We start from the raw sequence: 17,116 nt of genomic DNA, 5'->3' as shown, positions 1-17,116 counted from the left end.
ATCATATATTCAGTTATATTGGCGTAAAAGCCACGTGCTCTTCCATAAGGAATGTCTACCACATATTTTTTATTGTAGGTATAGTTCTAACAGAAAATATGAAGTTTACACATGAGCTTTTGTTTACCCATGTAATTCCTTCCACATGCACATGTAGATGTACGTGCACACCACTGCATCTGGAACAAGGTAACGAAGCTTATAAACACTTCAGATTTTTACGAAAAATTGAACATTAAATTTCTTCTTTCTCCGTCTTCTTCTAAAGGAAATCAATACAGTCTTTAAAATGGCCATAATTAACCACCGAGCCCTCTTCACATCAAACGCTGTTAAAATTGCTGGCGCCTCCTTTTGAGGAAAAGATATGAAAAGTTGGCTCAATTTTAGATTACGATTCATCAGACACATTAAATAAATAGTCACTGTTGTTACAGTGATTTGTTCAAAAAAACTTTTCAAATAATATTAATTTTAATAATCAGTTTTATTGGAATTTGAAACAAAAAAAAAGAGTCTCATTGTGCCAGAATTACATAATGATGACAGTTGTCCATACAAATGTGTTCCTAATTGTATATGCCAGTACATGTATTTCCCTCTCAGCGCGTTAGCTATATGATAACACTCACACATTTACGCAGAAACAACTAGATACAACAGTATAATAGTTACACAAATAAAAACAGTTCTGTTATTTGCTTTCATTTCTTAACTGCCACAAACAGTATGAGAAATTAAATTTCTTTGAATAATGTTTGATACGATTAATGTATACGAGTTGCATCATCACATTGTATTTATTTCATCCGTACCAATATTTAATGTAATCATAGATATGTGTAACTCTCTCTCTCTCTCTCTCTCTCTCTCTCTCTCTCTCTCTCTCTCTCTCTCTCTCTCTCTCTCTCTCTCTCTCTCTCTCGTTTTCTCTCTCCCTCTCTGCAATATACCACGCAGAATAGATAGCAGATATAAGTTCAAATACAGAGCATTTAAAATGGAATTATAAACAATTTTTCTACCCACATGGCAGTTCAATAGATCACGAAAAAGTAAATACAAAAATGTATAATAATCAGGCGCAGTGCTTTAGTTAATAAGCATTTCATGTAATGTAATATAGCAATTATGATCCACTTTTGCAAACGACAAAGAGATACCACGTGACTTATGACTTATTTCATTATAAAAAGACAAGAATATTGTTTTCGGAAGTCAAATGACTCGCTCTCTTTATTCCCCAATAATTGAAACAATAAAGCTATCAGATTTCTGGCAATATTAAGTTTTATTATATCAAAGATCAAAATCAAACGGACATTTTGGTTTTGAATTTTAAATGCGTTGATTAATATCGTAAAACCGATTGTTATGGTGTCAGATTTCGAAATAAAGCGGTTGGGTTTGTATTGAATCTCGTGTAAAAAGGAGCCCTCCAACAGCTTCTGGCCGCTGGTTTATTTCTGCTGGAAAAAAATAGTGCTAAATAATGCCAAGTAATTTTCTTCTCTGTTTCACAGAGTTTGCAGCTGATAAAATACATGACGTTTATTCTACATGTTCTACCACGCATTGTAAACAAATGACTTAATTCTTTTTTTTTTTTTTTTTTTTTTTTTTTTTTTAGATCTGATCAAGTTTTTTTTTATATTGTTGTTGTTGGAAATGTATGCATGTAAATACATAACGGCGTGTATTTTTTTTCTTCTAAAGTTGCATTTGCAGACCCTGGATGGGATAGAAATGATAGAATAAAGAAAAGCAACTGACTCATAGTATATGTATACATGTACATGGAATGATATTCATAATTGAAAGTTCTCATTACCAAGAGAGAATAACAGATGGTAAACCACAAAACATACATTCACAAACACCACTAAAACTCGCTATTACACAATTTCAAACATTTCGAATATACCAACCATACCCATATCATTTACATTAGGATTTTTTCAATAAAATGAATGAAATATATAGTTTAATGGTACGGTGCATTTTATAGGGGTTTTCATTGATAATAAGTTTAAGCAATATTAAAAAAAAATCCAGTGTCATTTTTTTTTTACATCACTTTGACACATCTTCTGCGAAAATAAGACACGATTCACTTTCCACGCCTAATGGTACCTTAATTTTGAGGACAGTCCAAAATCATTTCTTCTTCTTTCCTCTCGTTCAGTTTTCATGTTTAATTATGCAAACTATGGCTCATTTATAGATTGTAGTAACTGAAACGTAAGTTTTTCTAATCTGGAGAAGGTGTCACTTCCTTTGAAATTGTGTTCTCTGGTTTTGTAGCAAGATCACAAGATGTCTCCGAATCCCTTTAATGCTCGACGTATCAGATGATAAAAAAAATCCGATCATTTTATTATCACAGAAAGAGTCGTCAATAGTCCAATCAAATAAAACGTGTTGTTGGGTAGAAACCGAGGCTGTCCGTTCCTACCTATAAGAAAAGGGTGAAAAAAATCTGTAGGTGAGTACATTTGCACTAAGATGTTTATGAAACAGTACTTATTTCTGCTCAACAAGATATATACGCAATTAAAATGTAAAACTTTGATTAAATAAGAATGGAACATTATTTTTTTGTTTTGGAAAAAGGTGTTAACTAATCGTATGCCAAAACGTAATGATACTCGTATTACAACGAGATGTACTGTAACTTTGACAATAACGTACTATTAATAGTATACTATATGTACCAAGTGGGTTCTTTGATAAAGTAGGGTAGGGCTATAGTGTGCGCTTAATCTGTTCTTTTTTCCAAAATATACATTTACGATCTTTGTGAGCACATTCATTCCAATTTCGGGTAATTTCGATAAAATTTAATTTAAAAAAACAACTACCCAGTTTTATGCTTTGTTGGGAAGTTATTTAAAAACAATCCTTTACATACAAAATGCCAAAGTTTACAGTCCGTTCACCTCAAAATACAGAACAGAAATATATTTTCCTGTAAAGAATGTAATCTGATAAGATGGAAAACGCAGTGTCGAATTCATAAACATTATATGATTTTTGACACAACTTGGAAGTATTGTTATATTAAAATAATAAATGTTTTGTACTTTAAAAAAAAAACCCATGTTTTACATAAGTGAAATAGTGAATTTTCCCATTTTATCATTTGTAATTTAGCTTTGCATTTTGACAGAAAAGATGGAAATTTTCAAATGGCATTAATTATTTAAGTAATCAGACAGAATTGTTTAAAGTTTTTGAATTAAGTGATACCGAAATGATTTTTTTAAATGTAAAATTTTGCACATAAACTACAAAAACAAGTGCAATTACACGTCCTTTAAAGTAACACAGCTCATTTATTTGATGTTTGAATTTTTTATGTAATATAATATTTGGCGCCAAAAATTAAAGTACTGATTTCTGTTTTACATCCTTTTTTTCCTTCCCCTTTTCCTGCACCACTGACTATTTATGTCTATGTTTATTCTGTAAGTTTGTTCCTCCTTTGCCAATATATATTTGCTTTGAGCAAATAAAATAGATTTGAACTTCATTATTATTCGGTATTTATACGCACGCGGTCAAAAACACTGCAGAAATATATTTTACAAAGATTCACTGCACAGACAGGTATAAATGTATTCAGATTCTATAAACGTTTTTGAAAAGGAGAGTACAAATTTATAAAGTAAAAAAAGGGATAGAAAAGTGAACAAGAGTGAATAAAGCTGAAAAGAAAGTATTGTATCTTTTGCTGGTCACGATGAAATGGGACGATCCAAACCCCGCCCATCAAAACAAAATACAATAGAATTTAAACTTTTAAAATTTCACTCCTGCCAAAGCAGAAAATTCCCGTGATTTATTAAAAAATACAAGTGGACAGGAGTAACAAAAAAAAAAAAAAAACATAAATAAGAAGAACTTAATTAAGCTAACCTTTAGGTTTCTTTTTTGTAGCAAGAGGGGGCCGATCCTCTATTAAAATAAAACAAAACAAACTTATTTGATAAAACTGCGCATACCCGATCAAGAGCTCACAACAGTATGTATATATATATTTACACGTGAAATCTATTTCGTTATTATGCATTTATTTACTTCTTATAAACAACACGAAAAAAAAACGAAATTCTACAGTAGGCATTAATACTATTGTCTTTTACTACAATGTAATTAACAATTTTTAATTGTCAATAGTCCTGAACTAGACCTAAATAGTGAAAGACAGTATTGCAACCGTACCTTTTTTATTTAAAAAATAAACAAGCATGCAGTTGTCAGTTTGTTCTTGACCTAAACTTAAAACCTGATACGCAATGCCATCTTGTAGTGGGTTTTTTTAAGACACAAACTATGGACTCACTGCTATGGTATTCCCGTCTGGGTGTGTAGGTCCTGACCGATGGAGTCCAAGTGAAGACGTACACGTGAACGGGCGTGGTGGTGGTGACAGCACTGGGGGTGGAAGGTGATGGGGTAGTTGTTACCAGCTCTGAGAAATAAACAAAAAACACAAGAATAGCAAAAGTTATACAGTAAAAATACATTTTAAAGTTTGGGGTTAGGTATCATCAGAGACATAAATAACAAAAGTTATTTATGTCTCTGGTATCATTGCAGATTCCTTTAAAGCGCAAAATTAAAAAGCCCCCCCCCCCCCCCCCCAAAAAAAAAATATCTTAATTTTATAATATCTTTTTTGCCCATGGTTGTGATTAGGTTTTATTCTTTAAAGGGTACTTATTAAACACACTCCTGCTTACAAAAATTGATACAAACCTTCAGTTTCTGAAAGACATTCGTCGTTGTTATATAAAATAATAAGTGGGCCAATAAAAACTTTTCTCTGCAACAATTATGAGGGAGGGGGGAATGGTGAAGGGGCTTTTGAATATATACATGTAATCAGTTATTAGCAGCAAATAAAATCAATATATTGTACATGTAAAATGTTTTTACCATAGAGAAAGAAATCCTTAAAATCTCGACCAAACTCATTCTGCGCCTCGCAGCGGTAAACGCCAAAATCAGGTTTCTGAATATCAGAGATTTTCATGCTCAGAGTCATCGTATTTTTGTAATCTTCATAAAGATCGATTTTAAATTTGTCACTGTTTTGAATAGTAATGCCATCCCTTGTCCACGCACTGTACATGCTGGGGTTAGACGTCACCTCACAATTTAAAATGGTCTCCTTACCGACCGCCTGACTTAACTTTTTGGTTGGCAAATGTATTTCAGGTGGAACTGTAATGTAAATTTAAAGCAAATTTAACAGGAAAAATATATTTAAGGAAAAAGAAATCATTCTTATAGTATTATGAGGTGATCAAATACGGCCGGGGGTGATCCCATCTAATAAAACCCAAAGGGCTTAATGATAGATTTGCTCACCCCGATCGTATAAGATCACCTCATGATATTAAAAGAATGATTCCTTATTCCTTATATTACTTACTTAATTATAATTTTCAGCAATTATACGATTAAATTTTTATAATAGTAATTGATGAAATGTATCGGACTATACATTACAAAATCGATTCGTAGAATTATCATAGACAAAGACACTGGAAAATCTAAATAGTTCATCTTAAAATTATTATCATGTACATGTACATATATTTCCCGGTAATAAATATCAAGATTATTAATTACTGTATGTTAATTTTGGTTTTGACTTTTGCATCTAAAATTTTAAATACATCATCTATATGACTCGATCAAAAAGAGCCTTGCTGAAAATTTTTACTTGTGATCATTAGAAACATATCAAGAAAGGACATTGAAATATCATTGTCATGGATACAGAGTATTTCAACAACATCGACAAAGAAAGAAATCTAAGAGATCCAAGCAAGGTTGTTCAGTCGAAACAGTTTCTCCATTCTAGACTAATTGAGCCATTTCAACAAGACTTTGGACTTGGGGTAGATGTCATACAACAATGTGACGTAAACCTGTCTATTTCCCTGTCGGCGACTCTCGTGTTGTGTCTACGTAATCTGTGCATGTTTCGCTAAAGAACAGCACCACTTTAACTTTGTTTTGATGCAAAGGGTAAATAGTTACATCCTACCGGAAGTCCAAGGTCTTATAAAAATGACTCCATACTTACACTGCACAGTGACTTTTATCTCTCTACTTTTTGGGAGGTTGACGCCATTGTCAGCGACGCACTGGTACACGTCATCACAGTAGCGGCTTATGTTACGTATACGGAGCACCATTCCGTCATGGCCTATCACTAAAAAGGGAGGATTATGTCCTGAGTGCAACAATTTACACTTACAAATTATTCAAGTAGTACAAAACACCCGTGAAATTAATTATTTGAAATATATGCTTAAATACAAAAAAAAACCAAAAACAAAAAAACAAAAAAAAACAATGGCACAATTGTTTAAAACTTTACAAAAATTAAAGGGACTTGGACACGATTTGATCTAAACAATTTCAAAATTTATTTTTTCAATTTTTATGTCCAGAATTGTTAATATAGATGTTTTTAATGCTTTGACAAAACTTGAAAGTCAAATATTGAGTTACAAGCAAGTTCTTTGTTTTGTAAACAAAACTCGAGTCTTGTTAATGTTTACATAGTTGTTGTATTGGTATAAGTTTCAATCTGATGTTGTTGTTTCTTGTGATGAAATTATTTATGAACCCATTGAATCAGTCTATTTTGTTTCCACAAGTTATTTTGATAAAGAAATTGCCATTAAATAAGCTTTGTTTACATAACAACGACTTCTTACCTCTGTATGACTACTAACATTCAAATTTTGGTTAATCATTCAAAATACAAAAGTAAACTATTTTATACATAGAAATCAAATATAAAATTTCTATCTGAAACCGTGTCCAGGTCCCTTTAAAACCAATAAAATATTAATGTATTGATAATTTTTAAATAATTATTTCTTAAAAATGACGATGCTATTTTTTTTTATCAATACATGGATGCATGAGGTGTTTCATTTACTGGCGATCAAATAAATCAAAATAAGCAGCATACTTTCTTTATCGTTATAACCGTAGGGCCTTCTGTTTGTTGACTTCTTGTACCATCTGACGGTCGGCGTTGGGACCCCCGTCACGTTACAGACCAGCTGGACCGTGTCACTTTCCCTCACGAACACCTCCTCCTTACTCGAGAGTTCCGGAATAATTTCAGGGGGCTCTATGATATCACATAAGTCATGAATACCTTCGATTCTCCACTTTTTTCCAAATTATCAATGATAATGAAGTTGCTATTTCTGCAGATTTTGAATCGTATGTTTCTTAATAAAAACAATCGATTCCTCGTTAAATGCTGCATAATAGTAATATTTAAAAAGATTAACAGACATGGTTAAATAAAAAAAAATATTCATTCACTGTACATGCTGTAACATTTGCTTTAACAAAACAGCAATTTTGCTAAAGTTTAAAGTCCTATATCTTGCAAAACGAGTTAACCTTTTAAATTAAGGTCAGACGCGACCTATCTTCCATCGCCCCCCCCCCCCCCCTATTTTTTTTTTACTATTTCCACAATGTGAGGAATTCCACTAAGTGATTCCGTTATTATATTTTCGTGTTTTATGATACTATTTTTTTTTTTAAATATAAAGTGTTCAAATGAAAATATATACCATGATTTTATTTATAAGCAGTCAAATGCATTTTGCATGTAATATAAAGAAAAATTCTAAAAACATGTATTCTAGCTCCAAAACTAGCCAAGTAACGTACCCTGAATTTATGGAAATTAACAGGTTTACATGTTAATAAATAAGGAATAATATATCAGTGAAAATTATTAAATGAGGAATGTCTTGTGTGTCTTTAAGAAATTAATTTAATTTCTACCCATGTTTTACGATATAACATAACTTGGTGCAGTTTACGTTGCGGCTAATAAAAAATCGTAAATTGTCCATAGTTACGCTATACTCGTATAACGTAAGTAAAAATTAAATTCATCCTTTATAATTTAATTTTCTGCAATTTAAAAAAACACACAGAACCGGAGCATGTTTGTAGATGTTGCCCATCTGTAAAGGAATTGGTAGGAACAGTGAATGAGGTAATGTTGCAGCGTTTCCTTACCGTGGACTGTAAGAATGACGTATTTGATTTTGACTGGTACGGTGTTGACCTGACACATGTACTTCCCGGCATCGGAGAGTTCCACCCCGTGTATATATAGGTTCCAGTCCCCGATATCAGGTCTCTCTATAGTGATCCTCTCGTCTGCTATGATTCTTCTCGCCTCCAGGGTGAGTGTTTTTGTTCTGTGATCTAACCACATCACCTGCAAATAATGTTATTTTTACTCGCAGAATTTTCTTTCACAAGATTTTTGATAACCGACTGGCAATTAAGCTAGTGTCATTTCTCGTTTTGAAAGGTCAAGGATGAAACGGAATACAAAATACTTTTATGCATACGACTGAGACACAGAAACAACGAACTAAATGCAAAACAATCAAGCTAAATTTAGAATAGATACCGTGGTCGATGCAATATTTAACGCGATTTTTCATTTATATACAAAAAATGTAGTTTTCTTTTTACATTTTAACATTTTAATGTTTGAAATATTTAAAAAAAAACCGGGATGACAGTTTAGAAAATAAACGCCATTTATTCCTAGGATGATAATGCTAGACTTTACTGTTGACCTGCATCATTTTAAAAGGACTTCTAAAAAGCATTCACTTTATTGTAAGACCGTTGTCATAATCTCTGAGGTATCGTACAAGCTGCAGTGTTACCACTCGGACGGAGGTGCTAAGAGGATACAAGAGAAAACTCGACAAGCAACCCCCTCAAGGAAAAGGTTGTCACTGCAGGTCCCCTACATGCAGATGAATTGACATTCCAAAAGATTTATAACCGTTTTAAAGCGAATGTCTAGCGAACGCAAAAGCATAATGGCTATTTCTCTCCTCTGTGCAGTTTGCAATAGACCCCTTTTTTAATAATGCACGATAAACACTAATTTATCTCTAATTGTAAATAACACAACATAAAAAAATGAGAGAGTCATTCGGTCGTTTCTAGATTTTTGTGGGTATTTTTTTATAATTTAAAGGAGGGTTTGTTCTAAATGAATTAAGAATTTATATAGAATCCCGATTCCAGTTTCGCTGGCATGAACTGGAATAAATTTTCAAAGCGAATTATCAGCACAGTGATGCTCGGTTTACGAGTCTAATTTAAATGGGTTTTCATCAGACGAGCTTTGTATTTGGTAGGGAGGAGAATGTGTCATGAAATATTAATAACACATATTACAGAACAACAAAAGTTATGCCCCTGGGAAATATTTCATCTTTTATGGTCGACTTCAATTACATTGGCGCGGTTTACAGTGCAACTGAGACTAGCTAAAACTATGATACGATAATGTTTCTTGAAGGCTTAATCGTACTCGTCACGGAAATAGAACGCTAAGGAAACATGTAGGACCAGGAATGCGTCTTTTATTCTTATATGATTTTACGAACTGTGGCATTCTTTTCATTTTCAAACATTATTTGTCCAAAATCTACCCAAATAACACGAAAATTATTATGATTTGCAGGGGTTAATTTTCGCGAATTTTGCTGATCTCACTCACAAAATAACATTCTACGAATAAACATCAACAACGAAATATAGATTTTTTTCCAATTTACATTGCAGCGAACCCCCAAACATTCATCTCTGAAAATATCTAAAGAATTGACCATCCACGAAAATTGGTCACCTCGAATTTTTGATAATTTTACAGTATACTCATTTGTCAAAGAAAACATTTTTGTGGTTTTATCCCATGACTTGAACATGCACGATCTGTTGGTAAGTAGACTAAGTTTGATTTCTAAGAAACAAATGCTAATTCATGTAAAATTCAAAATGAGTACACCTGAGAAAATTCGAGTTAGATAAAGACGGAGATGAAAAACCTTGCTTTTGCATTTAAAAATTATGAGATGATAACAGTTTTTGTTTTGTGTACTATTCCAGCTATGCCATTTTTGTATGGTTTGCACCACCACTGTAGGGAATGAAAAAAAAGATAATATTTGAAAGTGAGCACAATCTTTTTAGCCTGGTATTTGAATTGATATTTTAATTTTAAAAAAACAATAATAGAAAAGGTCTATTACCTATAATTCATTTATTGTCATAGACACAAGTGTTTGACTTCGGGAATCAATATAATAAAAAAAATCTCAACAATATATATTTTTAGCTTGAACATTTGCGTACGAATAATGTTTTTTTTTTCAAAAGATTTAATGATATGCACTTTAGAAGTGTAAAACATAATCGGCCTTAAAAAAGGAAATTAAGCATTCCATCGATAGAATTATTGAAGCTGAATCTTTTTATATATATATATATATATATATATATATATATATATATATATATATATATATATATATATATATATATATATATATATATATATATATATATATAAAATACAGTTTGACTTTTGCATTGAGAGTCCGGTGTTAATTTTTCTGCTCATGCAGATGTCGTGTCAAGATCAAATTAACCTTCTGATTGGCATGAATACGGCATTTACTCACTAAGACATACAATAAATACAGGTAATTGCTATACAGAACGTCAGACTGACAAATGCCATCAATCTTTATTTCAATCGTACATTAAAACTGCATATTCCTACATCTCTTCCACAACGATCATCTGGGATCAAGTTTCCGATGAGAATTCCAGCACATATAAGCGCCCTGTATTCTCTTTGAAAAATTCTATGAACAACGCGATGAAAGGAAAACAAAAACAATTATAAGATTACATAATGAATTGAAAAATATATATAAATAACTGGCCTAGCTAAACCACGTTTGGAGCTTATATACTTCCCCAGAAAATTGGTTTTCATTTAGCTCCATAAATCAGTAAGCTGCCCAACATTCAATTATCATGGAAACTTATCGCGTTTCCAACTTTAAACCACATAGTTAACAACACATAGAATTAAGTTCTCTTTTTTATTACAGAATCATTATGTTAGACCGTAGGCCCGAGTATTCTCTTACATATAAGGCTAAGTAATGTTGCCCGTATTCCCTGAGGTTGCTGAACATGAACCAAGAACAGAGGGTATAACGTATGATGATTCAGTGTTGTGGAATATAATGGTCTGTGGTCTGTGCGATGACTGTTATACGGTAAATCCTATTCATAAAAACTCCCCATCGTATACCAAAGATCGTCATTTGCAGATAAAAATCTCCATAGAGACTATTACATATGTCGAAGTGTCGAGATCTTTATAGATCATGTTTTTCATCTTCTTTTTTTTTTTGGATGATAGATATAAGCCGTTGATGCATATTGTAGGATCATCTCTTAAGTTTATTTATTATTTATATATTGAATATGATGATTCAAAATAAGAAAAGTTAGTTCGATATCATTACTTTTCCCATAATTTTGTTTAAATACCCAACATCCCATCCCTTTCATCAATTATTATGAGGTCATAAAATTGTGTGAGATGATTTGAAAGATTTCTATGCATAGGAACACTTTCCCTTGATTTTTTAGACTTTGATTAAGACTTGGGCCTCTTATTTCGCCAAGTCTTAATTGTAACGACGATTGAGAAGCGAACCTATTACGATGATCCCGGAACTAAGCCCACTATCAGTACAATACTAATGACAATTTCCGGCCCATTTGTACCTGTTGACTTTTATAAATAGGGATGAGCCATTGACATGCCATGTCGCCATTTATATTGGTTTGGTTGGAATTACACGCTCCGGTAATGTCATTGTCTTTATTAATTCATGTGTACAAATCATCAATTAAGTTTTCTCATTTTCGTCGTTCGTACGTCAACTGATTCGGTGGATCCATGCATTAAGAGCCTAAACTTAGAGTACATGTAAATTATAGCGAAGGCGATGAATTTTACGAATCGTAAATCCGTTTACTTTGTTTCATTGTAATTTTATCAATTCAATGTATCATTGTAACTTACTATTTAGAATTTCCAGAGTTTTGCTTGAAAGGCATTTTTAGACTATTTAAACCTCCTGGAAATGGTGAGTTCCGTTCAAGTTTAACAGCCAGCATTTGTGGATTTTAAATTAAGTTTTATGTTATAATCACATTCGTAAATTTTACTGGATTGTATGGATAATAGTTCCTGTCATTCTTTCATAAAATCCCTTAGAAATCGGGATTTACGAATCTTTTTCATTAAAGGTTATCCTTAAGGTTATCCTTATAGTACGGTGCTTCTTCTACGGACACTGTTTGCAACTGTCGAGTTTAGCATAGCTTTATGATTTAAAACCAAAGGACCAATGCCCTGAAACAATTTTTTTTTAGATTAAAGCATCATAATGATGATTCGTCTGTATCCCTGTAAACTACGATATGCACAATTTATCAAGTAAAGAAGACGGATAACTTCTCAGAGAGAGAGAGAGAGAGAGAGAGAGAGAGAGAGAGAGAGAGAGAGAGAGAGAGATCTGTTGCCTTGTATATATCTTTTAAAAATATACAAAAAGGGGGAACATTTCAAACAAAGGTTGACATTATAGGGTAACAATGATTAATTTTATTTTTAAAGGTATAATCAAATTGATAAAATTAATATTAACTTTTTTACAATGAGATACTTTGTCATGGCTTACTTTGTAGTCTTTCAAGTTTTTGACTGAGCATGGTAAGGTGACCGTGTCTCCTGCAATGGCGGTCACATTGGTGACTGGGTCGTCAAAGCTAGGCTCTAGAGATTCTACTGAAAAATAGAAGAAAACACCATTTGTTATTTATATATCAAATAACAGCGATGAAACATTCGTGGGGTATTTTTGACTTGGTGTTTGAAAAAAGATAAATGAAAAAAACAACCCACAAAACATTCACCTAGACAAAAGTCTAGATATTCACACTTATATATATGAGTGTAGAATACTACATGTACTTATGAATATTTCGTCTAAATAACCATCGCCAGAAAATCGAAAAAGCCGAATTACACACAAGCGCATTACATGCATGTAATTTTAAAGGATTAAAACTACGGTAACCAAGTTTGTAAAATATTCGCACTTTTATTTCTTTGACTTTACATGTTATGTATATAATCAAATCACAATCGCAGACATTTTTGTTTTAGGGGTTTCTCTTAGGGATGTTGTTTCAAAGACCACGTTAATTATTAATGCGCTAAGTGATTGCACAGTGCCATTATTAGGTTTATAGTTTCTGAAAGCAGCTTTACGTGTAGATAATACCACAGGCAAAAGCGGCCTTGTCGTGCATTTGTACGACACAGATCCGATCTTAGAACGGAATCATTATGATGTACTGCCGATAGTTCTCCATTGACATGAGTCATTACGGTTTGTGACTTATACCAAATCCATCAAAATATCCCGTTTCCCAATAGAACGACGATGAATTACTTAATGAATTTCTTAGGCTGACCTTTGACACATGACCCCCAATGGTTCATCTATTGCAAACGGCAAAACTTGGAAACAAATGAGCTAAATCTATTGATCCTAAACACAACAGGAGCAAAGACAAATGCTCTTGTCTGGAAGAGGTTGCTTTTTCCAAAGAATGTTTCAGAAATTATATTTGTCAAAATTATTTCGGAGGCATCTAGAAAACTAATTACGAAGAATTCAATACGGTTTCCTACTCGAAATTGCTTCCCCAAAATTACTTCTTTTTCTCGATTTCTTCATGTCAAGAAACTAGGATTTCAGAGAGAAAAAAAACAATATTGGATTTTATTCTTGAAAACAATATTCCCGGTTGAGGAACTGTTGTGCATGACGTACATATAAGACCTACACAGACTTGCTAGACTTTCCTGGAATAAAAAACCCAAAACAAATATATGTAAAAATAGAATTGTATCAACACCTCAAGATTTATACGAGGGGGAATCTTGCCCAGCCAACATCAACATTCCTTAATCAATATTTTTGTCTCAAGTCTGAATTTTGACCTAAAATTTAAATGCACTTTTCCTTTGAGAATGTCAGTTGGTGATTTAGTTGGATGATACAAAAAAAATTAGTGACGGTGGGACCTGGGGTCATGAAATGTGCTATTTCTAGCTCCAGAACCGTAGCTCAACAATAAATTCGGGTTGACGGACCATAGAGCTACAGTTCCATCCATTTTGCGCACGGTTTTGGACTTAATAAACTAATTTAGAAATATGTTCTGTAAATATTTTCATGCCCAAAATCCTGAAATATTTTAATACTGATTCATTCCTTAACACGCCGTTGTTGTTTTTTTCCCGAAACACCGTAACCGCATCGGAAAGTGAAGTGTGTTAAATTAAGGGCTGGATCAAGAGTTTATTTACTCATTTTTTTTTTCATTTTTATCTGTAAACAAACGAGGCCGTTTCAATTTACGGTGCTGGTGAAGGTGTTTAAAATACATTCAGAGTCAACTTATTTAGAGACATTTAAAGTAAAATGTCGCAGAAAGTATTAACAGAAAATTTTTCTAAATTGGTTTAAAATAAGTCCAAAACAGTGCGCAATAAATATACCTATTTTTGTATGGATTGAACTGTAGCTATATGGTCCGTTAATCCGAATTTACCATTGAGCTACATGTACTATTTTGCAGCTATCCAATTCCATATGAAAACTGTCTCGTTACGATTTTGACCGTACATTGTCCTAGTGCATCGTTTAAACTCCCTATCTATAATTCAAAAGGCAACGTAAAATTTCGCGACAAACGACAAAATTATTCGTGGTAGAAGTACTTAGAATGCCCTATGGCATTTTTGTAACTATCATTCATCTTTGGTTTAAACGTGTAATTTCGTGATTATTCTGCCTCTAACCTTTTTTAAAAAAGGAGTATGATTTAGCAATAAGTTATTACCAAAATTGATGTTTTTTGCTTAAGGGCATGTGACAATCGAGAATTCTTTTCCAACAGGGGTACGTGGGGAAATTCAGTTTTCCAGGGATGGGGGTCAAGGATGAATTTTCAGTTATATTTCTGTTTACTGTTTGTAATGACTATTTGAATTTTCCGGTGTGGTTGGGGGTGTTGTCGGCCTCCCGGGATATCTCTCTAGATCCGCTCATTAAAGGAATGTTTAAGACATCAAACTTTATATGTACATGTAATTGTGCTGGACATCATTAAAACCTAGGAAGATTACGTAAAATTTATTTCACGAAATCAAGGCCAAGAATGACGGGTGTCTATGGAAAAAAAATATACCGCTTCATTTATTTTACGTACATGTATATACTAGTATATATTTTACTATAAAGCCATGGTTCGTTTTATGAATAATCTCGCAAATAGTTTTTCATGTCGGTTGACGTTCACTTTATTAATCAAGAGGGTTAAATTCATTTCTTCTATAGCATCACCATGTTACCCAACCAACCTCAAATATTTTTTTTTCTAAATGAAGGACTACATCCTCTCTCTCTCTCCCTCTCTCTCTCTCTCTCTCTCTCTCTCTCTCTCTCTCTCTCTTTTTTTTAAAAGAACCTTTTTTCCTTATTTCATGAGGAGCGTACATTCATTACAGATTTGTGCATGGTTTGTGGTTATCTGGATATTGTCAAAAGAGACTTGGCATTAATCGGAGGAAAAACAATGAAGAAAGATGAATACTTGATTTCATCGATTCGGTTACTAGCAGTGCAAACTAAAATAAATCCTTCAGAATTCGTTTCCGAATTAAAGAATCTTGAACTGCGAAGTGTTAATCTGCCATGCTTTGATTGTAAGGTTGTATTGTGCATGCTCTACCAATAAGGATGGTTTTTTTCTTATTCTAGAATAAATGTGTTAACCATTTTCTGATAATATATGTTGCACACTTCTAATTTACACAATTGCAAGTGATCAATTTGTGATCAATTTGTTAGCCCATTTCCTCTGCTTGTGATAATATTAATGATATTTAAAATTAATATTTCGAACAGAAAGAGTGTGGTGAAGAATAAATCACCATTGATAAAATAAAATAGATATAACAGTCAACAGATCTCACTAAAATAAGTAAATTACATGTACTAATATGAAAGTTTATCTATATAATTACATTTAAATTCCACGAAAATATGTAACCTTAATTAAAAAAAAATTCAGGTTAAATTTTAATTAATATAAATTGATATGAAGCATCATTAGGGAAATTTTTACTTCCCATGGTTAAAGATAAAATACAAAATTAGACTCCGGCTGTCCTAATTAATAAAAATATTTGAAAATAATGTATCTTTCTCCGTATTTTTAAACCAAAACACATGTTTGTTCATATAGAAAATAACCCCACCTAACATTGCACCAAATCACAGTGGATGATTGTTGCTGCATGCATCAGCTCAAAGTTGATGATTAGTTCGTTATCAAAATGTTTTATATCACAGGCAATGTGTTAGAAACAAGCATGAAAATTACGACACCCCCAAGAATAACTGGTGAACATTGAACATTGAGTGGATGACGGGCTCTGCTAAAATTTATGACCAGGACATGCACCAATGTATGATTGATACATTTGTTTACTTAACTGTTTATTTTGATGTTATTCAAGGGCTTTCTTGATTTTGAGTCATGTGAAAATTGATAATGCTACGTCATTGCCACGTGACGTTTGACGTTTTCGTTCTTTTCGGAAAATTTACCAGGTGTTATGCCATTATCTTTGTCACTTAAAATAACTTGTTATTGGGAAAGAGACAAAAGTACAAAAGTTGTGTTACAGAATCCTGAATGCATTGTTATCGATAGTTTCGAATTATTTGAAGAAAGAAAAACTTTAAAAAAGAGTTGTTCATACAAATGTGCTTACATGATTATAACTCTTCATATATTTCTTACTTTGAGTATGGGTTTTCTAGAAACAAAAACACATGTTTGAATTTTTATTAGAGAGAGAGAGAGAGAGAAAGAGAGAGAGAGAGAGATTTAGTATTTTCGTGCAGTAACGTTGGAATCGGGCTGTCTTCGGCATCGTATGTTTTCTAGCGATAATGACTGCAGTGCTCTTTGATTATAGAGCAAACTATTTATTGACCAGCATTAAGAGGCACACGTCGCTGGTATTTAGATTTCATCGATGTCTTTTCAACAAATGGCATTACCA

General features: G+C 32.7%; 1 protein-coding gene across 5 annotated transcripts in view; it reads right to left on the bottom strand.

The window, feature by feature from the left end:
• Positions 1-468: 468 nt before the first annotated feature.
• The window catches only part of LOC105327100 (protein amalgam), a 31,325-nt gene continuing 14,677 nt past the window's right edge, over positions 469-17,116 (bottom strand). For 2 of the 5 annotated variants that reach the window (XM_066087679.1, XM_011427405.4), the window contains exons 2-9: positions 12,648-12,754; positions 8,080-8,284; positions 7,001-7,165; positions 6,101-6,229; positions 4,942-5,229; positions 4,346-4,474; positions 3,919-3,957; positions 469-2,455 (exon numbers count right to left, since the gene is read on the bottom strand). In XM_066087679.1, coding sequence (XP_065943751.1) covers positions 2,370-2,455; positions 3,919-3,957; positions 4,346-4,474; positions 4,942-5,229; positions 6,101-6,229; positions 7,001-7,165; positions 8,080-8,284; positions 12,648-12,754 — 1,148 coding nt within the window. In that variant the 3' untranslated portion in view covers positions 469-2,369. The remainder of the gene's footprint in view (positions 2,456-3,918; positions 3,958-4,345; positions 4,475-4,941; positions 5,230-6,100; positions 6,230-7,000; positions 7,166-8,079; positions 8,285-12,647; positions 12,755-17,116) is intronic. The other 3 variants (XM_066087680.1, XM_011427407.4, XM_011427408.4) reach the window with 2 other exon arrangements.

Source organism: Magallana gigas, chromosome 6 (assembly GCF_963853765.1).
Source record: "Magallana gigas chromosome 6, xbMagGiga1.1, whole genome shotgun sequence".
NCBI lineage: Eukaryota > Metazoa > Mollusca > Bivalvia > Ostreida > Ostreidae > Magallana > Magallana gigas.
Note: the sequence above shows the minus strand (reverse complement) of the source record. Positions and strands in the feature narration are given on the sequence as shown.